The following is a 27,924-nucleotide window of genomic DNA, read 5'->3' as shown; positions in this document are numbered from 1 at the left end:
GCCAAAGCAGCTGAGCCTCCCCGGCTGTTGGCCGACTAAATAAGTTAGTCCAGTGCCAGATCCTCTTGGCTCGGGTACTGCAGAACCACAGGATCAACAGGAGCAGATCTCACCTGCTGACCCCTTAAAGACTTTACTCTGGGGAGAGGAATTAGTAAAGGATTTCTTAGCCAGTGAGAGTTACAGCATGTTGTTTTGAGCTGATCAGTGACATGGCACACTTGACAACCATAAGACATGTAATTACATTTGGCACACCAAAGCCACAAGAAGAAAGAAATAACTACTATAAGTATACTTTTTATCCGTGCTAAATTTATATGGGCTCTAACAACTAACAAATAAAGTGATTTTGCTGTCGGCCGAACACCAATTAATCTGTAGTGAAACTCCAGATGCTCTGTAAAAAAGAAAATAGCAACCTCTTCTCACACTGAGACAGGAAATGACTCTTCAGAGATGGAAGTCATGTGGTATTCGCTTTTATACACACACAGGCAGAGAGAGGGAAATTAACTCCAACCAATGTTGCATTTGTGGCAACTCTTTAGGTTTTAAAACGCTGTACATGCCTCGTTACAGAATCATATGTGTCTACACTAAGGCTGCCCAGAGTGACAAAACCATAAGGTTCGATTTGGCCCGCCAGATGTTTCTAGTGAAGAAAAAAAGGAAATCAAACAATATAAATTGCTGTTATATGCGTTATAATATGTAGGATCCCTTATTATTTATTATGCTCGTATCATTTTGCAACTTAACAATACAATAAAATCAAGAGGGGTTTTCTCGTGACCCACCATTAGGTTTCAGTTTTGGACCTCAGGTCTACACATACATACGCTTCAACAACAACAACTCCATTTTCACCAAACTATAACATGTAGCTTCTTAGAGAATCATGTTTGTACAAATAATGCACTTAAAAAATGTATAAGAATCTCACTTGCATCCCAACTCAACCTCTGATGTTTAAGTTAATGACAAACTGCTGGATCTGACCCAAGAAAATAAAATCTCTGCTATGGAGAGCTAAAGTGGAAAAGCAGCTGCTGCTGCTTAATATAATGTGGATTTCAGTACTCTTACCTCTTTTCTGCATGAAGGTGAAGAGGTCATCCAAAAACTCCTTCCTCTTGGGGTCATTATCCAGTTCATACAGCTGAAAGAGAAAACAGAAGCTCATTAGGGCCACGGTGCACCAACTTGTCAGTTGGCTGCTGCATGTCGCCAACAGCCACCTGTAGTTCTTGCTGTGTGTCTGGCACTGTTGGCTCGAGTAGTCGTCAGCAAATTGTCACTGGAAGTGGAGCTGTGTGGCTATTCAGGCTAGTTAATTGTGCAGTTTATTTGTTTGCCTCTGGCCTTTCTTTTCTTCTCTAAAATAAAACCACAGGCTGATAATGTCATTCATTGCAAGGCGGAGAAAGAGCTTCCAATTGCAAAATATTTATCAGACATAATCTCTATCTTGTGCTCTTTGATTAGATTGTCGGCCAGTTTGTTTTGTTCCCTTCTGCAGTACAAATACTGACTGGTTATTTCCTATCACATAGGAACAGAACATACATGCATGTCAACGGCCAGCTGACCGTTAGCTGTTATCTTTGTGGTGTGCTCAAGTGCAACTTTTAACAGAAGAGGTGAGGCAACATCAAACGGTGCATCGTGCCATGGAGACATTTATAGCTCTGCATTGTAAGAATGTTTCAAAAGGTCACAATTTCCACCAGAGAATGAATGTTATTATGTAATTGGTGCAAAGCCCTTTTGTTTGTTTAATAATTGAACCCACCCGGTAATCACAGTGTTCAAACGCTTACCTTAGCAAAGTCTCTGGAGGCCTCTCCTCTTCCTCTGCTACTGTCAGCCTCATCTGCCCAGCCCGCGCTCCCATTCTACAACGGAGAAGAAAGAAAAACAGATGAGGTTGTGAACAAACAGGAAGTTGTTACAAACACCAACAGATCCAGTCTGCAGTGGCGAGTCTTTCAAAAGTAAAACAATCATTTCATATTAAGATTACGCTTTTGGTATTTGACCTTTATTTAATTGTGAAAGCAGAGATGGAGGCAGGAAACATGTGGAGAGTGAGAGAAGCAACAAGGTCCCTGGGTGGATATAAACCGGAGATGTTGCCTGCTTCCACCACTGATGTAGCTGCACATTTGTAATTCTTAAGAATGGACTTTAACCTCCAACGTTTTTGCTAAAATGTGTTCATTCGATTTCTAGCTGCAAGGATCCCACCAGGTTGACACCGACTGTAGGTCCAAATGTTTGTCATGGCAACTCGAAGCTGCTAACAGCAACTAGCAACGTTCTGCAACACAAACACATGAAAACTAAATATACTCAAACTCCAAGTAGGCATTTTTACAGAGGTTGGAGGAGAAACCTCTGGAGTTATTGTGCCCCTGAGCTCCTGTGTCCCCCTCCCCCTTCATCCTCAAACATCTCCATTTGACCTAAACCATCTGCATCTGGGCCTGCCCTGCCCTGCCCCCACCCATGTCTTCCGACCCAGCTGGATACAAGGGCCCCCCATCCTTCAATCTTAACGCAGCTGTGACGGGTGGCCAAGTTCATGGAGTGTAGCTGGCTGTCAGGAGGGGCCAGGGGAAGGTGGGCTGGTCAGTAGCCCTAGTGCATACACACACACACACACACACACACACACACACACATTTACAAAGGCTGTGGTTACCCATGGCTGTGTGTATGTTTGTGAGTGCAGGGAGGAGGGGGTGCGATGGCCCCACAAGACGGGAAGGAAAGGAAAATAGGGGCAGAAAGGGGTGCATGGTATGTGCCGACCAGGAATGTCTCTTAAAGACAAAACCTATAAAAGCATCAGGAATCAAAACAAGATCCGTTTGGAGGGGGACGTTAATAGCTGCAGCCCAGGGTCTAGTTTCAAACGGGAGCCCATTGGTCAGTGGCAATTACAAGGCCTGAAACAAGAGCCGGGAGGGCAAAGGTTGTCAAGGCCCCTGAGAGCAAGTCATTTTCACCCTCTCACTCTCTGTACATGCAACGCTTGTCAACATTCATTCTCACTAAACAAATACTCATCAGCCATCAACTTGTTAAACCCGCTGCAATGGTACGTTTCAGGGGAGAGTTGGGCACAGCTGACAGCCCTCTTACACATTAAAACTAACCTTTGTATTGACAACATCAATAAATGTGACATATTGTAAACTAGTCTGAATGAATGATGACTTTACTTCCAGAATGTTACATTTCCAGCATCGAAAAACTATATTTCAAGTTAAAGCTGCAACTAATGATTATTGATTAATCTGTGATTGATCAGATAAGATAAACCTTTATTAATCTAAAAAGGAGGGAAACTCAGGGTCATTTGGTTTATAAAATATTTTAAAAAATTGTGAAAACTGTCGACGCCACTTTCTCAAAGTCCAAGGCGATGTCATTAAAATGTCTTGTTTTGTCCAAAACCCAAAAGATATTCACTTTAATATGATATAAAACAGAGAAAGGCAGGAAATATCTCTTATTTGAGGCTGAAAACAGCAATTACTTTAACGATTAATCAATTATCAAGATAGTGGACGATTGTTTGTACCGATCAACAGAATCTATTTGAAGTCCAATGTTCAAATGTACAGAAGACGTTCCAGTAGATTGTATTCTCTCTAAAGTGAGAGTTCTATGAATTTTCAAAAAAAGCAATGTTTGTATCACACAGCAGATATCTTGTGTTGAAAATTAGTCTACAAACACATCTTATTTATCAACCCAAATGCATTTAGCTGTTAATTTACATTAGCTATAGTGTGTGACAGAGATTACAACAGTTTGGTCATGTGAAGTTAAATATACAGTATAGTACATTTGGCGGCCTTATAGACCTTTGCACACAATTTGACCACCTCTGTTAACCTTTAACCATTATAAATGATTATAAAAGAAGATAATTCAGATTGCAGTCATGCATAATCTCACATGCTTGCTTATGCATGAAAAAACTTTGCATTCAGCACCTTTTATACACGCTGAATGTTCCCTATTCAACGACCCAGAGGTCGACAATGTAATCTCACTGGCGGTCACCAAACAAGGAGCCATAAAGCTACTATTGGAAACATCATTATTCAGCTTGGTAGCAAGTTATGTGCACTGAAGTCCCACTCCAATGTACAGAATAATACAAATACCAGTTCTTAATAATAGTTAGATAAACCTGTGCGAGTGTCTCGGCTGATAAAACTCTAAAAGCTCTTAAAATCAAATAGTATTCAGAATATTTGCAACAACAGTATGACCTGTGTGTGTGTGTGTGTGTGTGTGTGTGTGTGTGTGTGTGTGTGTGTGTGTGTGTGTGTGTGTGTGTGTGTGTACATACAGGACACACTGATGATTACTTATATTCTATAATTCAACAGATTTCTCTGACACTTTTCCAAAGTCAATTATTTCTATGAGCACTTCAACACAATACATCACTCCCAGCTCACCTGAATTGGATGTAAGGAAAAGGCGATAGCTTCTGCTTTACTGGCCTTGTGTTTGTGAGGTGAACACAAATCATATGCACACCTACACACATATACAATAATGTCTCCCTGAGGGACTCCGTTATGGGAGCACAGGGGTCAAGGTGTTCCTGACATCCACGAGAACAAAGGTCTAAAGTGACAGAACACCTCTGTCCCCTCTGTGTCAGACTTCTGTATTCCTGCTCCATCCTCATCCAGATGTAGAGTATGTCATTCACAACTCTCACTGATCATGTATAACACACATTTCATGTTGGTGCAGTCATTACAGTTACAAGGTCCAAATCTTTAATCCTTGTTCAGTACAAATCGCATGATGCAAACAAATCTGAGGTACAGGTGGAAGATTAGGACAAAATGTAGAATGTGATAATTATAAAATGCATTATCTTGATATCCTCACGCTGCCATAGATTACTCTCCCAGAAACCATCTGCACACAATAGTGTTGCAACTAACAAATATGTTCATTATCGTTTAATCTGTCGATTCTTTTCTAGACACATTGATTAATCTATGTTTTTGTTTTATACTACAGGAACCAGAATACTGGGGGCGACAAAACAAACTATTAAAATAAGTCTGGCAATAATTGGGCATTTCCTGTGACTACTTCGTTAGGGACCATTTTTGCCCAAATTTTTATTGTAACATAAAACACGTCCCAGTGTTGTTGCTAACTAACAGACAGTTCATCTGATCTGAGCATCCGGGCTGCTCACATGTTGTGGCTTCCCCCACCCGGATCTGCGTGACGTTAATGACAGAGGCATTTGGGAAAAGAAATAGATGTTACCTATTATTGTGACATTTTAAATTGCAATGGAAGAAAAAACAATTAATACAGTCCTAGTTAGCACTTTTAAAACTTTAATAAAGATTGATTAAAATACATTTCTACATGTATTATTTTAGAGGAATTAATTCAAAGACTTGGGACTGTTGGGACTGTTGGGACTGTTGGGACTGTTGGGACTGTTGGACTGTTGGACTGTTGGACTGTTGGACTGTTGGGACTGTTGGGACTGTTGGGACTGTTGGGACTGTTGGACTGTTGGGACTGTTGGGACTGTTGGAACTGTTGGGACTGTTGGACTGTTGGACTGTTGGACTGTTGGGACTGTTGGACTGTTGGGACTGTTGGGACTGTTGGACTGTTGGACTGTTGGACTGTTGGGACTGTTGGACTGGACTGTTGGACTGTTGGACTGTTGGACTGTTGGACTGTTGGACTGTTGGGACTGTTGGAACTGTTGGGACTGTTGGACTGTTGGACTGTTGGACTGTTGGGACTGTTGGACTGTTGGGACTGTTGGGACAACTATGAAGGATTCCTTGTGATTGCGTCTTAATTCTGCTGTCACTTGTAATTACTCCTACAAGTTCCGCTGCATCTGTAGGAAAAGTCTGCTTCTCTAGATGGTTAAAAAACAGCCCAGTAATTGGAACATGTTAACCGTGAATAGACATGTTGGCTCTTGAATTGGGACCTTGGTCAGCTGAGGAATGTTAACACTATGTTGTTTTTTTTGTCAAGTTAGAGTGGATACTGATGTTTTTGGGACCACTCCTTATGATCAGTCACCTCAGCCCCTTCATCACATCCAGCGCTCCACCCAGAAATTACTTCTCTAAAAAAAGAAATTCCCACACCCTACCTACATTCATTAAGGGGGCGTACAAAGCTCGGTTTGCCTGATAAAATTCTGAATTGTTTCAAATTAAAAGCCTTTATGTTTATCCATGTGTATTATAAGTGCCTTTGTAACTGAAGTATAGATTTTTGTGTCTGTGTGTGTGTCTGTGTGTGTGTGTGTGTGTGTGTGTGTGTGTGTAGGATGAACAGAAGCCTTCATATGTTTAAGCAGCCCATGTTTCCACTCCGTCTCTCTCATGCTGTTAGGTTTACTGGCCAGGCGGTGGGTGGCCTAATCACATTATGGCCGTACGTGACTGACTGGCACAGCGCCAAATCAGGGATAAGAATTAGGTAGTTGACCAGAAGTGAGCTGTAGCCGGTCATTGCCATGGGAGGAGGGGGGGGGGGGGGGGGGGTTTAGACTGTCACACACATTGACAAACAAACCAAAATAAGTTCTTCCTGAGGTTTATGTGGGTTGCCTAGGTGTAGACTCCAGCTTCTTAAATGTCATCTTGGGCTTTGGGAAACACTTTTTCATCTATTAATAAAGAAAATAATTGAAAATGAAAATAAGTGCTAGTTGCAGCCCTACCGAGAAGGTCACCACTTCATATTCACACATTCTTATTTAATATGACTGCAGAGTTTGTAAAAATGGGTTATTAGTCACCCTCTACTATATTTCTAGTGTTGATATAAAATTAATTTGTGCAGCTTTATGTATTCTTGTAATTTCTCAGACTTGGCTTCTGAATTTGAAACGCACCAGTAGTGAAATCCATGCGCTTGGGTTGAGTTTCATGTGACATTAATGTCGTACAATACAGTGCAACAAGTTGACATTCTTTGCATTTCGCTCCATCTGCACCGGACAAACTACACAACTCACTCCTACTTGAATGTCGATGCATAGCTTGGGGGTAATTCTACGCAGCCATTATAGAAAGATGTCTCGAGTAGAGCCACCATTTTAGTGAGGCCAGGCATGCCGGAGCAAGAAGGGTTAATGGCTGCTGCTTGGGGAGTGGGGGATGGATGACATTGATTGCTCAGGATGTTGACAGCACTTCTCCAATTTGATAGTGGAGCTGTTATTAGATGAAGAGGCTTGTTCTTAATAAAAGCATCATGTGATTTGCCGGCACTCTTCCAGCAGGAGGTTGAGTGAGCAGCCATTGAGCTACGGAAATATAAATTATGTCGGACTCACTTTGGAAAGAACGGAAAAAAAAAAACTGGATCAAATAAATGTCCACACATGGTTTGAAAATGGTCAGCAGCCAACTGCACACGATGTCAGGCAGCGGTGACGTGAAGTAGGTCATTTCTATACTATGGTTTACAGGGTCGATGACCAACTGGTGGGATGGCAGAAAAAACATGAAATCTGACGTAGACTTAAAACAGTTGTTATTTTGCAGCCTGTCAGTTTAAGCCTGCAGTCTAAACAAGGCCTAATGAAGAGAGGCACGTGCCATATTAGAGCCCTGTTAGCCCTGAGCTATACCCCTAACCCCTGTCTTCCCACTCTGAGCTACTGTCATGGCTCTCTGTGGCCGCCCTGCACAGCTCCACACTGCAGACCCAGTCCCCTGGGCCACAGCCATTGAACAGGAGGCAAATCAATAGGCCTGGATGTGCAAACACAGGGAAGTCCCCAGCCCCCTCCGGATGCAATCTCACAGCACACGTCAATACTCATCATCCTCCGTCATCTACAGCCAACGCCAGAGAAACTGAGATGAGGGCAGGATCAGAGCTCCCAGGGTGACCTAACCCCTTCACCTCCAACAAGACACCCTAACTTTGACTAACACAGTGAAGGTTTCCATGGGAAATCCTTGTCAAATTGTGCAGTGTAAAAAGCCACACCTATCCTCAATGAAAACAAAATACATGCACACACAAGCACAATCCCTATAGCAACCCCAGCTAGTAAATCAAGAGGGACAAAATGTCACTGTGCGAGCTCTGCCAGAATACAGACACAGGAGGGAGGGTGACTAGTGAAATTCACCAACATTCCTGTACACCAGTAACAGGACCTCACAATAACAGGAGAGCCCCTCTCATCCCACAGGTACTCTTAACATCTTATTCACGGACTAATCTTTTTTAGCCAAATTGCTGCCTGTCAAAACAGTTCAGCAAGGGAAATCTTTTAAACAGACACAGCGGCAGTAATTTAATCACAATCAAGGCCTCCAGCAAGAAATCTGGATCACAGCCAACAACAGTGATGAATGGCAGGTAGCCCGAAAAGAGACTAAACACATGCTTAGTCGTTAAACTTGTTTATTTTGTACATTTGACTAAAATGTGATTAAATCCACTGTAGTGAATTGATAGATGTTCAGACAACTGTACAGGTATTTGCTTTACGTGTGAAGTGGATCTGTGATTAAGGCAGATTACTTGTACAGTTGTAAGCTTTTCCCCCTCATCTTCCCAAGAAGCCCTGATGCCTTTAGTCTTTCAGAGAAAGCAAATCTTCTTCCTCTCAGCATGACTGTAAAAACAAGCATTGTGGGGGGCACCAATCTCTAATCCAAATCAAATAATTGGTGCCTTGATCCCACAGCGGGACTCCAAGAATAATGTACAGTGGCTCTTGCAGTGGGGAGGGGTCGATGGGTGAGGGGCGCTGCATTGGGCTGAGCGGATGGCGTCCTTCATCTGCTAACTACTGCAAAAGATCTCATGGTGAGCCAACAATACACCACAAACAAAGGCTCTGGTTAATTGCAATTCCATGTGCACCGAGAGGAAAGTAACTCTTGCTCTGGACCATATGGGAGATCAGATCCACTACAGATTCTCTACTCTCATTAAGAATAATTATGGAGCGTTAAAAAATAAAAAATAAAGCAGGACCCAGGGGCACGCCTGCCTCTCAGTTTACAGTCATGTTTGTAGCTCCAAGAGATTTCTGGATTTTCGTGAACAGACAAAGTGGCAGGGACAAGGGGGCTAAACGTCCAGAGGCAGAACGTGTTATTACCTGCCCCGGCCTCAGCACCTCTAAACAGGCCACTGAAAAACAGGCCTTCAGGCAAGACCACCCCTCCCTCCATTAATCACTCCAATTACAAAGCTGAAAAGGAGAAACAGAGGAAAAAAGAGGGGGGGGGGGGGGGGGGGGGTCACAGATAGAAAGACAGAATGAAAATAGGCATGCAGGTAGACACATGCAGAAGAAAAGGTGCACTGATCAACACACGTTTTCACCTCATCAGAGAGAGAACAATGCAACATCTTATATCTCGTGTTATTCTTATCTATAGACATGTTGTATACCTTTGTTATTTATTGTTTATTATAATTGTGTAGTTTGTATTGACATGCTTTGGCAACATTGCATCGAGTTATGCCAATACAGCCACTTAAATTGAAAAATGAGAGAGAAAGAGCACTGAGCTGAAAGACACACAGAAGACATACCTTTAAATACCCCCAAAATAATTACACACTTGTTTCTATGTATATATTTTTAACAGCAATCTCTACATTTTTATATTTTTATCTGAAGTTATCTTTACTTATCTGTATATACTGTGTATATCGATCTCTTTAAAAGAAAGAATCTGCTTTCTGGATTAAAGTAATGGGGAAGTGGAATTCTATAACCACCAACGTGAGAAACTCAGGAAGCTGTGCAGTGTTTAAAACCAGCCTCAAGCTTTGGCTAAAGTTGATGATTGCCTTGTATTTATGCGACTGATTATATTAATTCTCTCACCCCTGACTTATATGTATTGTGTTGTTTTATGTAGTATATTTGTATTTACACGGTTATTATTTTGCCCACCTTCCCAGGGACAATGGATGCAACTTAGCTTCTCGCTAACTCTCTCTGTCCCTGCAGAAATACACAAGTTAAACGTTACTTACTTGTATTTATATACTGGATTATAATGTTGCTTTGCTACACAGATATCAGTGATCTAATGGTTCTGTATTTATCTTAAAACGTACATGTTTTTATTTTACACTACTACAGGTTTTTCCGTACCAATAAAGTCCCTTTGAATTGAATTGAGAGAGACAGAGAGAGACAAGAAAGAGCTATGTTTGAAAGAAGGGGTGGATCTGCATATTTACTTCCTGGGTAAACATGTCTGTTGGTGACCAGCAAGTCTGGTTTGCCAAATAAACTGACTACATTTGTTCAGCTCCAGCCCTTTCACCAAGACACCACATTCCACAGGCAGAGGCCCCATCCCCCATTACACTAGCTGGCCCCTTTCGCTGCCTCACACAAATGCAACGTTTATAGGCTGGTGTGGCCAGAAGTTCACACTCATTGGTTCAAAGACCCTTTCACAGGCAGAGCAAACATTTTAGTGAATCACATCTGTGCCACCACATACAGTACTCCATACGTTAACCCTTTCCCGTAGAGTTCCAGGCCCACAAACTACACCTCAGAGACCAGGTTTTCCAACTAAACTATGCACAGACTTGCTTTGGGCCCCCTTCGGTAACCCCTCATGGATAACTTGATTTGAAACTATTTGTTTTGCTCTGTGAAGTAAACAGTGACATATATTAAGTCTTTCTTCAATATGCAAAGCACCGATCATTTCACAAATTCATATTCTCACAGCACATTAAGGCGAAAAGAATCGCACATAAAACCTTTTTTCTGGGGCCCCTGTAATCAACGTCACTTTGAGCAAGAAGCTATACTGCTGCATTCAGGTCAAAGCAGGTATTAGCTGTTTCTTCTGGGTTAAAAGCTTTGGCTAAGAATACCTTGCATATCTCACATCTTTCAAAGAGCAAGCAACCACTTCACCCCCGTGCTAATGGCAGCTGGAGACATCACACAGACCTGATAGGCCTTTATATACATTCTCATTATACTGACAGCCCGAGAACTTGATACATTCACAATCAACAAATAAACCTTCACTGCTATTAGGACACATCACATCTCATTACATATGAAATCAGATGGGTAAATTACTTCTCTGTCTGGCGTATGGTGGTGGGGGGGAATCAGGCCCGTTAGAGAAGTTAGTGTTATGACTATCTCTCTGAATCTGCAGGATCAAATGTGCAAACCATAAGCGCATTTCACAGCTTTCTGTAGAGTCTAATCGATAGGGAGCAGTTTCTCTGTTCAGAGCCAGAGGTATCTGTTTCCTCTCAGCTAGCGTTAAGTGTGCATGGGCATTCCACCTCTGACAGGCCTGTACCCCCCAGGGACCTGGGCCGGGATGATGCAGCCCGTCACGCATCTGGAGCTCATCTCCAGGGGCCAACAATCCACAACATCACTACCGGACGCTCAAAAGACAACAGATAGACACCTAAAAACATGAAAAGAAAAACCAAATGCATAATAAGTTTGATAATGAATGAGCCAGAATTTAGGAAAGTGTCATTACTGTGGACGCCATTCGCACTTTTTGACTGGTTTGAAAATAGGAACTCAGGTTTTGTAACTCAACACTGTGCTTGTATGTGAACAGCAAAGTAATGCGCCATGGTAATATGGGCGATAAATGATGCCTGCATTTCATCGGAAGCTAATGACAGCTAATTAGCAGAGCTAATAAGCTCCTTTCATCGTCACAACAGACAAACTGCTAACCGAGTCTAGGATTTCTATATTTGCAAACCGGCCCTGAGTAATGTGTCAACCATCCATACGCACTGGTCAGGGTTCATCTTTCATGTCTTTTTTCTCTGGTCTGACTGTCATATATCTACTTGCCTAAAGTCAATTTTTACTTACCCCTAACCTTCTGTTTCCAGGATAATTGAAATGCCAAACCAATTTTTGTATAAAGAAATAAGCTGTAGAAAATTAAAATGTGCTGATCTGAAATCCTACTGGTTTTTGTTTTGGAAGTATGAGTCAGAGAATTGTTTTTGTTGTTGGTGGATCAATTTTAAATACTGCAAGGGAGCAATGCTAAAAGAAGTAACAGCTACAGCGCACTGCTTACAGCAAACACTTGTTATTGTGCAATCCCTGTGCTGTGGAAAACCACATGCTGCATCACAGGCTCCGGTCAGGGCTGCTCGTGGGGCTTGTACCTGCTAAATAAAAAAAGCCTAACACCTCCGAAATATTTGCCAACTTTACAAATTGTTCGTTTATATATTCTTGATCAAATCGAATGGTTAACAGTGATTAAGCGTTTGATAATTAACATATATACTAGCATACATACTGTATAGCCTAACTTTAGTCTACAAGTCTCCTTTCTTCAGAGGCTTGTTTGAGAAGAAAGATATTTGGCAGTTAAATTAGTATGTCTAGTCAAACTAGATATTTAAATTGTTGACAGGCTCAAGGGACAGAACTCAATTAAATGCTTGCTTTATACTACACTAAGCTGCAGTTCAGTACAGAAGTACAGTATATATGATCAGATAAGATAAAACTAATGATTCTTATTGGGAAATTGGGTTGTTGCAGCAGCAGGGAATATGATATACAGTAGATAACAGAGCAAACAGACTGTGCTGAATGTAATACAACAGCAGCAGAGAGCACATACTGAGTAGTAAAACCAATAAATGCAAAGACGTACAAGGTTTCCAATGTCGTAACTTCAGGTAAACAGATTTTTGCAAAGTACATTCACGCAACAGTATTTCAATTTAATTCAGCTCCTATGGAGTGCAGCTACACGCCGTTAATGTTTCAACCAAACACTATAAAGACTGTTTCTACCATAGAGTAGCTCTATTTGATGATCTAATTTGCCTTCATGTTTATGCGCATGCTCACTCATGTTCAGTTCACATGCATCACTTAATGTCTGCTGCCAGAATATGAACGATCAACTGGGAACGCTGCCTCCAAATACACTCAATAGTGTGCCATCAATCAGTCAGTAAACGCTGCTACCCCTTTTTGTTTAGTTTTTTAAACAAATGCTGTGACCACACATCCTGCCGCTTCGTGGAGCTTCCTCAGGTTTTCTAATCACATTTATTTAGGGCAGGAAAACCTGAGATGTCTTTGTTTGACCAGATGGCTGGCTAATCAAAGCTGGCTCCACTGGGGGTTGGGGCATCCCAACTCTGCCACAAACATTATTGAACCATGTTCCACATTAATATGCTGAGGTTTGTTAGAAAAGACCCTTGTGATCTGAATACACATCATGTCAATGTCAGACAATCTCCCTCAGTACCTGCTCAAAATGGACGATGCAATATTACATTTCTGTTGTCAAATAATAAATTGCAAAAGGAAAAACTCTCCATCACACTGAAGGACACCAAAGGACGGAGTAACCTTTCTGATAAACCTCCTCATGCTACAACATATAGTTCTTAATAACCTACATTCATTCTCGTCCCTGCTGTTAATAATTCCATTTTCTGTGCCACTCTGTAATCATTTACTAATGTGGCTTTTGAAATTATTGACTGCAGTTGACATGGTCCATAGTACTATTCACAGTGTGATTGTCTATTAACCAGATCCGCTACAGGTCAGAGCCGATGTGTTTTTTTGTCTTCTGAAATGTTTCAATGAAAGCCTGACAAGTGTGCAGCTGACAGCCGTGCAAACCTTGTTTGATTAAAACATTGCACAGTCTAGTTATAAACTCAAATGTGTTACGTCTACAGAGATAAATACATGAGCTGATGATAGGAATGAAATGCACAATCAGAGGCATTTCTTTTTTTGAAAGAAGCGTGCTGTATTAAATCAAGGCTAAGTGTTTAATCCCAAATTCGAAACATGTCAACCTAATCAACATCTGTCTATTTGTTTAGCTTGTTTAATTAAATTACTTTATACAAACCAAGCCCCCAGTTTGACCGTCAGACATTGAAGCCAATGTTTGTCGTGGCCAAATCGTGGAATTACAACTTCCCAGTCCGTCGCATGATGATACTTTTTCCCACAGGGAAAGACAGGTCTGTGAATGAACAGGAGCCTGCCTCCAACGCTGTACCCAGTTTTCTTAATACAACCATGATGCACACAAACCAATGCATGCTGTATAATCACATATCAAGAAATATTCAGAACTCTTTCATCCAGAAAAGCACGGACATCTAAACTCTCAGGGATCTGCAGAATAGATTTTGTCCAAAAGAAAAGAAAATCAAATTGTTCAACAAACGTCTGCTCTCAAATGTACTGTGTGAATAAATCACAAACAAGACTTAGTTTTAATGCAGTAGGAGTAATGGTTATTCTTTCCGATAAGAAGCTGTGTATGCACTTGCACAACATTCAGGATTACTAGCCAGTGGGCTTTTATAGACAACATGCTTACTGTGGCTTTCTTGTGATGATTATGATTCAGGAAGTGAGAAGCTTTGGTGGATGTACAACCCTAAATGAAGAATGTAAATGTTGGAAGCTGAGCTGTGAACACATTGCTTTCAGTGGAATGTGACGTTCCCTGGGCAGCAGCCAAGACATTTTTTTCTTCCTTCCTCCTCTGCTCCCTCTTACAAGCTTTTGATTACACTTGGCTTGTGTTTGAAGACTTGGCAGCCAAACAACCTGGGCACATGCTATTATAAACTACATGGGATTTTGGCAGGCAGCTCGATGACTGTTCAGACTGAAAAGAAGGCAGGCCACAGTGAAAGGAAAGCCTCCTGTACTTCTTTCACCTCCTTCTCTGCGTTGTTTACCCAAGGGCCTTGACACAGTGGCCCAGTTAGCACCTTACAGGCCCCTGACACCAGCCTGGAGCTCAGCCAAAGTAGTGGCAGAAGACAGCCAAGAAAGCTGCTAACAATAGACAACACTCAGTCTTCAACTCCACACCTCCTCACTGCCTGGCCCTTTCTACAAGGAGCAAACAGAGGCCAGAGGCCAGAGGCCAAAGAGACTGTATCATTTGTCGGCATCTGCAGTTTGCCAGAGAAAGTTGGGGCTGCAACACAGAGAGTCTCAAAGTCATGCTTACACCTCAAATGCAAACTATTTTTTAAATCAGCTGAAGTAGGGCTGCACAATATGAGAATAATATGACATTACATTGTTGAATATCATGATAACTATTTTACTTTCTACTGCTTTCAGTATACTGCTCAAATACAACAAATTGCTTGTTGGGGGAATTATTTCCAATATTTGTTTATTGAACACATTGAACTGAACACAGACGGCACCAAAGGAAGAGTGTTTCACGATGGGTTTCAGTATACATTACAATGACGATGAAAGATATCGTGCAGCCTTATTAGTAGGTGTTTGGATTGGGAAGATTCAATTGATCAATACTAGCAATAGGAAGGCCAATCCATATCCAATCTGCACTCCATTAAAAAGCAAGAGCCACACAATGTTGTTTACATTGGAACATTACTTGTGTTTCATGTGGTGTTAGCAGGTCAACCTCATATTCCAATACAATGCAGCTAAAATTTAATCTCTTCTACCAAGTGAATCATTAAACCTTAACAAAAAAACAATGGACACATAATCAGTGAATAACACCTTTTCTACTAAGGAAAAATAACTGCTTATCTACATTAAGCAGCATTATGTTAGTGAAGTCACCTCCATACTTTGTGGTACTAACCGAAATGTGTTGGCAGCAAAGTATTGAAAGCTGTCGTGTAATAAAAGTTTAAATAATTATTTAGCCAATTTTAGAATATTTAATTTAGGCAAAGTCGTTTGGAAAACATTTTACATTTGCAAAAAAAAAGAAAGCTGACAATTTAGTATCGGTCCTGAAATAAAGGTATCGCATCGACACTAGAATGCAAAGACATTGAATACGAAGCTCAAATCAGCAGTGAAGACGGTATCAGAATACCTTTAATGATTATATTGTTGCAACATATGAGTACAGTCAGCAGTAACATAGCCGTGCAGTGTGTGTACAGTTTATTTGTTAATGAATAAATACTGCAACTCCTCGAGACCACCAGCTGATAAAAGTGACTCCGGTTAGCCCGACGCTAGCAGCGACAACAGCTAATGCTTAAGGCCTAACAGCTTTTCTGGCAGTTACTCAGCCAAACTGTGTTTTTTTTAATTACTTTAAATCCTTTTAAATACCAACTACATGCAACACATGAATCATGTGAGCATTGGTGCAAAGACAGGCCAGCAAGTTAAACACACAGTATATATGAGACCATGGTACAAGGACAACAGGACCTCACATACTGTGCCAAGGGTCACCGCAACACAGTGTGAACAGTAGTCTATATACATGTGTACTGTATATATCACTATATGCAGTCAGCCTATATAAAACTCAAGGAGACTTTGCTCAATAATGTCATATGACCCTGGCTCTATTTCTCTGCAGCTGCCAAAGGGGTTGGTGGATGTCTTTGTTTCATTTGGCTATTCCCCGTTTGCCTTCATTAAAGAGCAGGTGTTGAGATATGCTGAGTGGGAGTGGTTGTAAAGGACGAATGGAAGCAGCAATGGTGTGGGGAGGGAGGCTTGTGGTTTCACTACCAACTGATCGAATTACAGCAGGCATCAGTAGCTCAGTTTCCATTAGAAGCAAGGAGGTCAATCCCCCAGGGTCGATTTGGGAGAAGAAAAAAAAGTGTGACGACTCTAATGGACATGCAACATTTGCATTTAAATGTGAGAACTTTTTGCCTTTCAATTTGAATTAAATGGAGACGAGGAGCAGCGTGGCCCTCAGTGACGATGCGCATGAGGGGTCATCCAAAAAGTAATTTGCATGATGACGCAGGAGCGCTTACTTCAGCTGAAAGGCAGACACCTTGAATACAAAGGCAAGAAGCCCCTGTGCCCTTAACAGGTACATTTGGCAAAGCAAGAAAAATGTGTCTTTTGAGAATGAAAACATAATAACATAACTAAACATAGTTCTTCCTCTCGTGAAGACATTTCTGTTACTCGAAGGACTGATGTAAGTAAAGTGGGATCTGAATGGAGGTGTGGTATACTCAGACTTCAGGGGGCCCAACTTTACGCAAACATGTCCACAATGCAAATCACTTACGCATATGGATAATGAATCCACAGAGGAAATGAGCATTTCCATGTCAACAGCTGCGTTTTCTATCTCTCTGAAGGAGGTTGAGACATGAAAAAATGAGGAAAGTCCAAATATGATCTACGACAAGATTACAATTGCCTATATCTATAGCATGTAGTTAAAAAGATATAGCTCTTCTGTGATGCGTTTCACATACTTTGAAACACAGGTTGCCAAATGTTTTTAAACGACGGACCACAGAGCTCCATTTAAAAAGACGTTTACCTCCAAGTATCTTGCATGCGACACATATTTCACTCACATTAATGTTAATTGATGTTTAAAATGTAGAGTAGACGAGTGATATACAGTACACTGAATTCATGTGAAGAAGATCCTTATTTAAAGATTTGATGCAAAGTTTAGTTAATTAGTAGGAATGATGCACAACATTGAAGTACAAGCACTGCTTTCTTTATTTAAATGTTGCCCCTACAGTCAATGAATAATCGGGATCTCGATATTGATTAAAAATAATCTTGAGTATCATTCTGGTGATAATCGTGCAGCCTCTCAAGCATGCAAGGCATTAATGCAATGAATAACCGAACACCATCCAGTAGTCGTGTGTGTGGAAAGCAGAATCATCATGACACGCTTTCACTCGGTGCTGCTGTGTGTGACCGGGCCATGGTGTGGCCGAAGTTAAGGGACTCACTGGACAAACCAAGAGGAGCCTCGTCCCGTCTGCCAGCAGCAGATGTGCCCTTTGGGACTCAGACAAATAAAAAAAGTGTCTCTGCCTGCACCAGCGGGTCCTCCCATCCAGCTCCTCCCATTCAGGCCCTTTGGCTTTTTTCTTTTACAGCCTCTGCGACACTGAGTGAAATGAATTGAAAGATCACCAATCAGGGGCCCGACTACAACACGGACACGCACCCACCCACCCCCATCAAACCCCCCGTCTCTTGTTGGGAGCCCCCGGTGGGAATGTTCACTGTTTGAAGAGTTAACTCTTTAATTCCGTCTGGAATGTTTCCTCTGGGTGGGGCAGCGTAGTGTGTTGAGCCAGACCACTAACCCCTCTTCTCCTTCCACAGTATCTCCTCCCCCCTCTCCCCCTTCATCTAGCTACTAAATTCAATACCTCTATTTCTGGGCAAGGGGAATCGTCCACACGTGGCTGTTAAGAGCGGGTCAGCACAAAATGAGGCTTGGTTTATGCCAACACGATTACACTTTACACTCAGATGAATCTGAAGCTGTCATTCGCATGTGAAGAATGCCCCAACCACACTGATATTTTAGAGTCGTTTAATAGATGTGTGCCATCCACACTAATGTACCAAAAAACATAGAACGTTGTTAAAATCTCAGTTGAGTGAGTTCAGGTCACTTGAGCGAGCACTCATTGACATCTAATAATAGGACGCATTGCCAAACTATCAAATCAGATCATGCGATACTGGAGATATTTAGTTTGTCCAGATTAATAATTGGTGAATGTGGTCATTGCCATACAAAGCTCACAGGCCAGGCTATTTAGATAAATATTGTGATTATTTATGTACTACTAATTGTATTACTTCACTTTTGACCTTTCATTTGTAACTATTTTTAAATACAACAGACAACTCAAATGAAGTTAAATGTTCCAATATTGCTTATACACCAACTATACCAGAAACTGGACGTGCAAAACACAATTACGCATCACTAATTGTGCAGTTGTAGGATGTTATTTGTTATTTCTTTAGAGTTCAGACGGTAATTCCAGCCTTATTACATCAGCCTAATAGGAAGTCCAGTAAATAGAATAAGACTAAGTACACCATTTAAAACCAGCTGACAGTTACGGCCCGTGAGACACCGACATAACATTCAGAAAGCAGAAACCAGGTCAGGTTGACGTGATGCAGCATGCACATCAGGCTTCTTGGCTCCTGACAAGGTGACACTGTTTTTCACACATCCAGTGACCAACATCACTGCAGCGGGTGGGATGATACACCAGGGCAGATTTGTTACACATTCCAGTGTCAATATAAAAAAAACTTGAGTCCATCTGCTAAATACAATGCCCTCCTCATTTATCATAAATGAGCCATAAACAAGGCCAAACATTCCTGCCTCTAAAAGCTCACACACAATCCTTATTGATCTCCGCGCTGCAGCCGTGCAGCTCCCCATTTCCTGGCTGATGTGTTGCTGGGGCGACAGCTAAATTATGCAACAGCACTGGCTCAACAGACTGGCTTCAGTGCTTGAGCAGCAGAAAAAGGGCTCAAGGGTGGCAAATGATGGCAGGGCTCAGAAGTAACAGATGCCCAGTTTCCCCCAGAAACCAGCTTTGGTTTGCCCTCGCTGGCCACCGCTTTGTCAAATGTATCCAGTTGGGGAGTTGTAGACAACTGCACAGGCAAATGAGAGTACTGCTTTAGCCCTGATTTACTAATGAAACAACGTTTTCAATCTTCGTTTTGCAGCACATCCACATTAAAAAACCTCTCAGATCCAACCCAAATGATAAATGTAATCAGGCTGTAGGGGGTAAATGTCCAGCCTCTTGTAATTGCAGTTGCTAAATACATTAGCTTGTATAATCAACATTAATTAAGATAACGTTCTTGGCTGTTAGTCTATAGACACATTTCCACAGCACAGTACGGCACGACGCTACTCAACTCGCTTGGAATAGATTGTTTTTGGTTTTCCATTAGCAAAAGTTGTAAATTAGTAATACCTGGTACTTGTTTTGGTACCACCTTGGTCGAGGTTCCAAGCGAGCTGAGCCGGCACTAAAAGGAGTTAAGATTGCAGACCACTGATTGGTTGAAAAGAATGATCACTAGTGTGACACGGGACATCCTGCACAAACCCACCATTCTTTTAAACGAAGCTACCGCCGATAATGAATGGAATGATCATAGAGAAATAGAGAAAAGCATCTGGTACGAAAAATGTGTTGAATCTAGCCATGCAGCGGAAATTAAGCAAGTGAAACAATGAAAAAGGGAACCAAATTGTGCAATGTTATGTATTTGTCATGTCATTTTATCCATTGCATCGAAGGAAATCGTTACACAAGAGCACCAAAGCCTAGAAACCTTAGAAACAATTCAAATGTGGCCACTAATCTGTCGACTTGATGCCTGGTAAGCACTCCTAAAACCTATTATTCAGCCCTGTGATGCGATGAGAGAAGTCCTCATATCAGTTTCTGTGTCTTGTAGTCTTGTCATCACTCTCCCTCTGTGAGCACAGCAATTCAAATGTCAGAAGGCAAGTTGTGCAGAAACAATCAGCCTGTTAACATAAAACTTGTAAACCTGAGCCTCTGCATCCTCACAACCTGCAGCATGAAGAGGAGTAAATCACACGTTGTATTACAATACCATGTTTTATTGATTCTTTGGACAACGATAAAATATTTGCAGACACCAAAAAAGTCTGCCACGATACGATATCGATCCAGATCGTTACACCCCAATAGCATACCACACAACATTTCTTTAGTTACACCCTCCAGCCAAAGCAGCTGAAGCGCTGTCACCACCAATATACCGTATACTCGGACATAAGACACAATCTGTGTTCTGCAGGCATGATTAAAACTATTAATCACACAGGGATTATCGCAAGGAGTGAAGGGGTCTATGGACATGTGTGTATGTGAGCAGGAAGGGTGGGGAGGTGTGGGGGGGTGGATTACAGAGGTCACGGAGCCTATTTCCCACTGTGGTGGAGGCCAACGTGCTGAGGTCGGCCGGCTGCCCACCCTGGCTCTCCCTTCACGCGACGCCTTTGTCCATCCCCTTGTTTGACAATTATTTACTCTGCTGTTTAGGACACGGGCTGAGGTCACGACACATACATCACTGACACGAAGACACCCGTGTCCGTCCACCCCCATCTGACCTGTATTGGCCCTCACCACTCATATTCACTCGAAACACTTAGAAGTACAGGACTACAAGACAGACTAATCAAATTTAAGGATGTGCCAATCCAACTATATTTTGTAACTAACGATTATTTTCATTAGTTATTAATCGTTTGGTCAAATGAATGTCAGAAAATTGTCCCATCACTCTTCTGTCGCTGCTTTTAGAACATGATAAATGTGCTGCCTACATTATTACAGGGGGTCGGTATTTGCGGCATCTGCCAGGCTCGACTCTGGCCTCTCGAAGACAATGACATCCAAAAAAAAATAAAACAGTTCCCCTGCCTCCACTGTCCCCCTCCCCCTACAGCGGTGCAACCTGAAACTGCCTGAAGAGATGAGCAGTCATTAAATACTGCAGAGCTGACATAATGACAGGAAAGATAAAAGAGAGGAAACAAAAAAAGGCCAGACCAATTCTCGTCCCATAATGCCTCCCCCAACCCCCAGGCTCAGCCCACCTCTCCTAATAAAAGACACCGAGCCACAGATAGGGCACTGGTCAGCTTCAACTTCGCTGCTGTGATCTTCTGGTCTGACAACGTTCTCACACAAAGCCTCGCCACCTCGCAGTATAATACTACTCTGTCTGACACTTAAGGAAACAATAAGCAGCCCAAACAATGCAATGAAACTCCATTTCTAACCATGTTCATGTTAAAGGGATGATTTTAAATTAGAGTTGCCTCTGCGAGTCTATGCACCGCAGGAACAACAACAACACGTCACTCCCTATATGATCCGTACATCCTGCCCAATCAGTACTGCGCACAAGATGGCTCGTTAGCCACTTCCTTTATCAGCCCTGGAAAATTGATCGCATCCAAAATCAATAATGGAAGTAGCTAACGGATGAACCATCTCGCTTCTTTCTCTTATCTGTTGCGAGTTGCACATGCGCAGTACCGATCTGGCAGGTGCTAGCAGAACGTGTAACGTTAGCCGGAGCTAGAACAATGTCAGCTAGTTGGCAACTTTTACACTGGAAAATCCTACCAGATAATAAAATAAAGTTCATTCTCTGTATGTATTTGTTCATGTTTTACAAAAGGGGTTAACCTGAGCCAGGAAAATACAGAAATAATAAATATACATATTTGTTTTTTTATAAACACCGTTATAACATTGGTAAAATGTCATTCAAACATCTCTATTTTCAATCATCTCCAACAGATCCCAGAGAGGGCTCTAGTTGAGTACTACTGCTCCTCCTCCCACCTCTATACAACTGCCCTCTCTAAATTTGGAAATGTGGTCCAGAGAAGCACCATCCAAATACATTTGCCTTTAAATAGACAGTAATAAAATCCAGACATATGATAGTCCAGCACACTGATCAATGCAGATACAGCATGTCCTCTGTCACTATCCACTCCTTTTATATCACCCACATGCTGCTGAGCTCTCTATAACCTGCTCCGTCCCAAGCTCTGATGCTAAACCACATGTAGCTCGGCTCAGTTCCCAGTTGGCATTCCAGCGTTTTGTAACACTGTGATGAGGCAATATTTACCTTCAAGGGAAAGTGCACTTGGCACACAGCCGAAAACTCTTGGGTTGGGGGGGTGTGACAGGTTGCTACTGTTTACTACATCTAAACTTCCCACCCAGCCAAAATCCTTGTGCTGACCCAGCCAACCACCCACAGCCTCACAGCAGCAGTCCTGCCCTGGCTGACTTCGCTACCTGGATCAGAGCCAAACCAGAGCCTGAGCAAAGCGCCAAGAGGGACAGAGAACGAGAGACGCACACACACACACACACACACAGAATGCAGCGCAGAGGGAGAGAACTAGTGAGTGTGAACACATTGCGCACCAGCCTGGCCCTCTGCCAGGACTCACTTAGGTGGATTTTTAGCCACAAGAGCCAATCGCCGGTCAACCATCCACAGAGATTTGAAGTGTCTCACAAAGATACTGCGGGAGAGGTTTGTCCTACAATCAAGATTAAGCCGTCGCTCACAGCAGGAGGTTGGACTCAGAAATCAAACAAAACCCTCAACGGGAGGTCGAACAGTCAAAGGCTTTCCTCCTTTAGGGCACAATAAACAGTGTGTTGATTATGTATTAAGGTGAAATAGGGCCATTTTTTAAACAGATTAAGATTGGGAAAATGTCAGTGATAATAGTTTGTTTTGTCTTAGTCGACCTCTGGTAAACAAAATATTTAACATGGTGCTTTTGCATTTATTTAGGGCTGATTTAGTCAACAGCCCTATTAGATAAAGTAATCCTGCTATATTCCCACGAGCCAGCTTTGGAAGTAGGGCCAATGCTCAGAAGACATAACTGGGAAAAGACCAAAACAGGAATTGAAGTATTAAGGAGGAAATAGGGTGGTTAGGAGCCAAAGCAGGGCACTAACCTGTCTGAAGTGATCATCAAAGCCCCAGTCGGCCTGTCCATTAGGAGAGGTAGCAGAGTGAGGCCCTGCAGGAGACAGACCCTCGTCAGGTTCCTGCTTCACTCTGATAGGTGGGGATGCAGCCCTCTGGGGGGCGGACGCAGAGTAACTGCCGAACGGACGGGCCGGGATGCGGGAGGCGCTCTGTTGCAAAGCGAGGGTCTGCTTGCGGAGGAACTCAAGACCACTGGCAGTTCCCTCATCCTCGTCACTGCCCTCGTCCCCCTCCATCATCTCATTATCGTCATCGTCATCCCCAGAATCCCGGCCTCGGTCCTCGTCATCCTCTCTTTCCGAGTCCACACTGCTCTGATTGGAGACCCGAGGAGGCAACCCGACACCAGGGACCCCTACAGCCAGGCTCTTGCCCATGAAGCTGGCCCCAGAAGCCCGGGCAGCCGCCAGGATTGCCTGCTGGGCAGCAACCTGCTGAGCATACATGATGTGGGCCTCTCGCAGCTTCCTCTCCTTGCGCTCCATTTCCAGTCGGGCCTGCTGCTGGCGCTGGAGCTGCTCCATTACTGCCTCCAGCTTCATGCCCCCTGAAGAGGTGCTCTGAGGAAAGGCCACACCAGGCTCCTGAGACATGCTGGGCTGTGGGAGGAAGCAAAGGAGTCATGGATGACAAACTGAAATCTAATTACCTCTTTATCTCATTATACAGGATAAATGAGACCTGTGTAAAAGGCACAAAAAATCAAAGCTACTCTAGAAACGAAGAAGCCTGATTTGTACATAATACAATAACATGGATAATCCAACCATGTCATCAGGTTCATGTACTAAAAACTGGCCAACTTCTTGCTCAGATTCATTTTAGTCAATGTTTGAACCGGAGGTCTTGAGTCAAAAGTTGGATAATCTTCTGCCTCAGAACAACAATAAAATATAATATAAACAAAGAAGATATGTTTACTCTGTGGTGACTAAGGAGACTCTCAACTTTAACCAAAACTCTCTGAGCATGTGTAAAAGCAGAAACAACAAAGCTGGAAACTGTCTGCAACCACAGTAATGTAACCAACATTACCAAACAGCCAGGCGTCCAAAGACTAAACCCACCCAGAGTGCACAAAGTATGACTGTGACATCCTGTAGGAGTGCTACAGTGATTTCTCATATCAAAATCCTATTACACGTCTAAATGCCTTTAGTAAAGCCTCCACTATTACGTTTTAGTAAGGAATGTAAAATGGTCAAAGTGCTGGGAGGCTACGTTGAAAGCCAATTACTACATACAGGAAGAAGTTGAACTACAGAAAAAGCAAGAAACTAGTTTGGTTAACTGAAGCTACTTAGAAAAAGTAGTTCAAACAACTTTGTCAAAAAAAAGAAGATCAGATTGACAATAGAATTAAATTATAACTAAATATAATACAAAGAAAATGGCACTGTTGTACAAATGCCCACAGGTAACTTTAGTAGTAACATCATTTGTAGTTTCAGTTAATTATACAGAAAAAGTAATGCAACGCTTGAATCACTATGCAAATATGAATTGAACTACCAGCAAGCTACTGCAAAAAGCAGTTTTTAATGACATGTAGTCACTACTCCCCAAATCTCATACATACAAATATCAAACGTTAACTATAATGTTCAAACTAACGTTAGCTAGTAAACCGCAGTGTTAAATGCAAAATAGATTAAACTTAACTCCATACATTTTACTTAAAAAGCCATCAGAAATCAGTTAAAAATGTACACCTTTTCCGCATTTAGCTAGCTGCCACATCCTCACAATATGTGGATATGGTGTGCGTTAATGTGTTTAGGAAACCGTACAAACAGGCCAAACTAGCATCGGCATTTTTATAAAGGTGTATTACAGAGTTGTCAAAGATTGTAACATTAAAATAAATTGTTGTTTTTGTTTAAAAGTAACCTACCATAAGGTCAAATTAGCTGTGAAAGTTCCCCTTGTGTTTCTGCTGGAAACGTCACGTTAAACTAGCTAACGTCAACTCTTTCAAATGCAGCCGTTAAACTGCCGTTTGTTGTTTCTCTGAACAGCTCGTGCCGATGAGACAAATGTAGAAAAGGGACGCAGAGCAGGACCACGACTCACCATTTGTGCCTTACTACTGCTTGAATTGTCCACCATCCCTCCTTCCTTCGGCTTTATCGTCCTTCCCTCGTTTGTGGCACTCTTCAAACACTTGTAAACACACACACGCGCGCGCGCACGGGGGCAGAGACACTGTGCATGCACCGTGGACTGATCCGCCTGCAGAAAGGCTCCGTGTGTACGCTCTCTTCTGCGCGAGCTCTCCAAATGTGCCCGTGATTTCTGCCTCTTCTCTGCCCCAGTGAGTTTCGGGATTTCCTTCTTTAATAGAAAAGGGGACCGACTGGAAAATGTCCCGATCTCATATCTCGCAGAGCACTGAGGTAACTCCCTTCAGTCGGTTTTTTTTTTTCCTCCCCTTCAATTGACACCCCCCGCATGGCGCACAACAGCATTAAGGCCCGCCCAGCGACAGCAACAAGTCTCAGCCTTTTCACTTGCATGACCCTCAGTGTTGAAGTATTCAGATCCTTCAATTAATGTGTAAAAGACTAGTTACAAGGGAAAGTCCTGCATACAAAAATACAAAAAGTACTTTCAAAGTAATAAACATTATATTACTGGATTATAATTATTGATGCATTAATGCATTTGAATGTTGCAGCTGGTAAAGGTGGAGCTTACTACTTTATATACTTAGCTTAATCCATAATAACATTATTATGGATTAATTGTGATTATGCCTTTGATTTACATTTTGTATTATTAATCTGAATTTGCTAATTAATTAATTGTAATGTAGTACAGTATGTGTGTGTTACATGTTCCTGTTACATTAATGTGTGTGTTACATGTTCCTGTTGCATTAATGTGTGTGTTACATGTTCCTGTTACATTAATGTGTGTGTTACATGTTCCTGTTGCATTAATGTGTGTGTTACATGTTCCTGTTACATTAATGTGTGTGTTACATGTTCCTGTTACATTAATGTGTGTGTTACATGTTCCTGTTACATTAATGTGTGTGTTACATGTTCCTGTTACATTAATGTGTGTGTTACATGTTCCTGTTACATTAATGTGTGTGTAACATGTTGCTGTTACTTTAATGTGTGTGTTACATGTTCCTGCTGCATTAATGTGTGTGTTACATGTTCCTGTTACATTAATGTGTGTGTTACATGTTCCTGTTACATTAATGTGTGTGTTACATGTTCCTGTTACATTAATGTGTGTGTTACATGTTCCTGTTACATTAATGTGTGTGTAACATGTTCCTGTTACATTAATGTGTGTGTTACATGTTCCTGCTGCATTAATGTGTGTGTTACATGTTCCTGTTACATTAATGTGTGTGTAACATGTTCCTGCTGCATTAATGTGTGTGTTACATTAATGTGTGTGTTGCATTAATGTGTGTGTTACATGTTCCTGTTACATTAATGTGTGTGTAACATGTTCCTGTTACATTAATGTGTGTGTTACATGTTCCTGCTGCATTAATGTGTGTGTTACATTAATGTGTGTGTTGCATTAATGTGTGTGTTACATGTTCCTGCTGCATTAATGTGTGTGTTACATTAATGTGTGTGTTACATGTTCCTGCTGCAGATGTTTCCCTCCTTTACATCCTGTAGATAGTTTAATGTACAGGATGCATCAGATTCTATAAGATCATCACGTTTGTATCTTTGTCCTGTTTAAACCACGTGTCTCTAAAAAGTCAACTTTTCAGGAGTTCTTCAGAAAAACAGTTTTCAGCTTTGTGACGATGCATTTTACAGCCAAGAGGCTTTTTAAAGACTTTATTTATGTGAAGGAGGATCTTCTCATAAAGGAAACTTCATCCTGCAGTTTATCACAAACACTCAAAATCAACACATGTGGAGATACATTTCACTGGACAGGAAGAACTGTGACAAGTAACTAAAGCTGTCAGATAAATGTGGTGGAGTAGAAGTATAAACTGCATAAAATTGGAATATTCAAGTAAAGTATTTAGTTACATTCAACCACTGCTCTTATTAAGTAGGTATACCTATATTGTATGTATCTTTACTTGTATATTACAGCATTTAGTAGGCTTAAAAATGCAGATATGCATGCAGCAGTAGCATAATCTCAATAAAAAGCTTAAAGCAAAAGTATATACGTTTATAGTATATACGTCTAGTCAAATAAACTAACAACTAAAGATTGTCCCTCACAATTATTCAATTACTCACGTGAACACGTTTCCATGGCAGCTTCACAGCTTTCTCTGAATACATAACAAATGCAATGTTTAAATGAAATAATACAAAAATCTAAATTGCAAGGAGCCTAATATAAAGTGCAGCTCGTGGACGTGTGCTGCCCCCTGGTGCTAACGACTACAATGTTCAGAATGCTTAATGCTTCTTTCTTTTTAGATCTCATAATTAAAGTTTACTTTACAAACACAAGCACTACCACACATGATATTATAGTCACAGTCATACACA

At 41.7% G+C, this 27,924-nt stretch overlaps 1 protein-coding gene across 1 annotated transcript; it reads right to left on the bottom strand.

Moving 5' to 3' along the window:
• Nucleotides 1-575: 575 nt before the first annotated feature.
• Nucleotides 576-25,792, bottom strand: LOC115004839 (AT-rich interactive domain-containing protein 3B-like). The gene is made up of 5 exons (XM_029426541.1): nt 25,502-25,792; nt 23,395-24,027; nt 1,824-1,898; nt 1,090-1,162; nt 576-655 (listed from the first exon to the last, which is right to left on the bottom strand). The coding sequence occupies exons 1-5, from the start codon at nt 25,535-25,537 to the stop codon at nt 600-602; spliced, it is 873 nt and encodes a 290-aa protein (XP_029282401.1). The 5' UTR covers nt 25,538-25,792; the 3' UTR covers nt 576-599.
• Nucleotides 25,793-27,924: the final 2,132 nt, after the last annotated feature.

This window comes from Cottoperca gobio, unplaced genomic scaffold, assembly GCF_900634415.1.
Source record: "Cottoperca gobio unplaced genomic scaffold, fCotGob3.1 fCotGob3_195arrow_ctg1, whole genome shotgun sequence".
Classification (NCBI taxonomy): Eukaryota; Metazoa; Chordata; class Actinopteri; order Perciformes; family Bovichtidae; genus Cottoperca; species Cottoperca gobio.
This window is presented reverse-complemented; position numbering and strand designations above follow the sequence as displayed.

Coding starts and splice junctions, on each gene's coding strand:
- LOC115004839 (XM_029426541.1), bottom strand. CDS start 25,537: ATGGTGGACAATTCAAGCAGTAGTAAGGCACAAATG. Junction 1,899..23,394: donor TTGATGATCACTTCAGACAG/GTTAGTGCCCTG, acceptor TCTCCGTTGTAG/AATGGGAGCGCGGGCTGGGC. Junction 1,163..1,823: donor CCTCCAGAGACTTTGCTAAG/GTAAGCGTTTGA, acceptor TTTCTCTTTCAG/CTGTATGAACTGGATAATGA.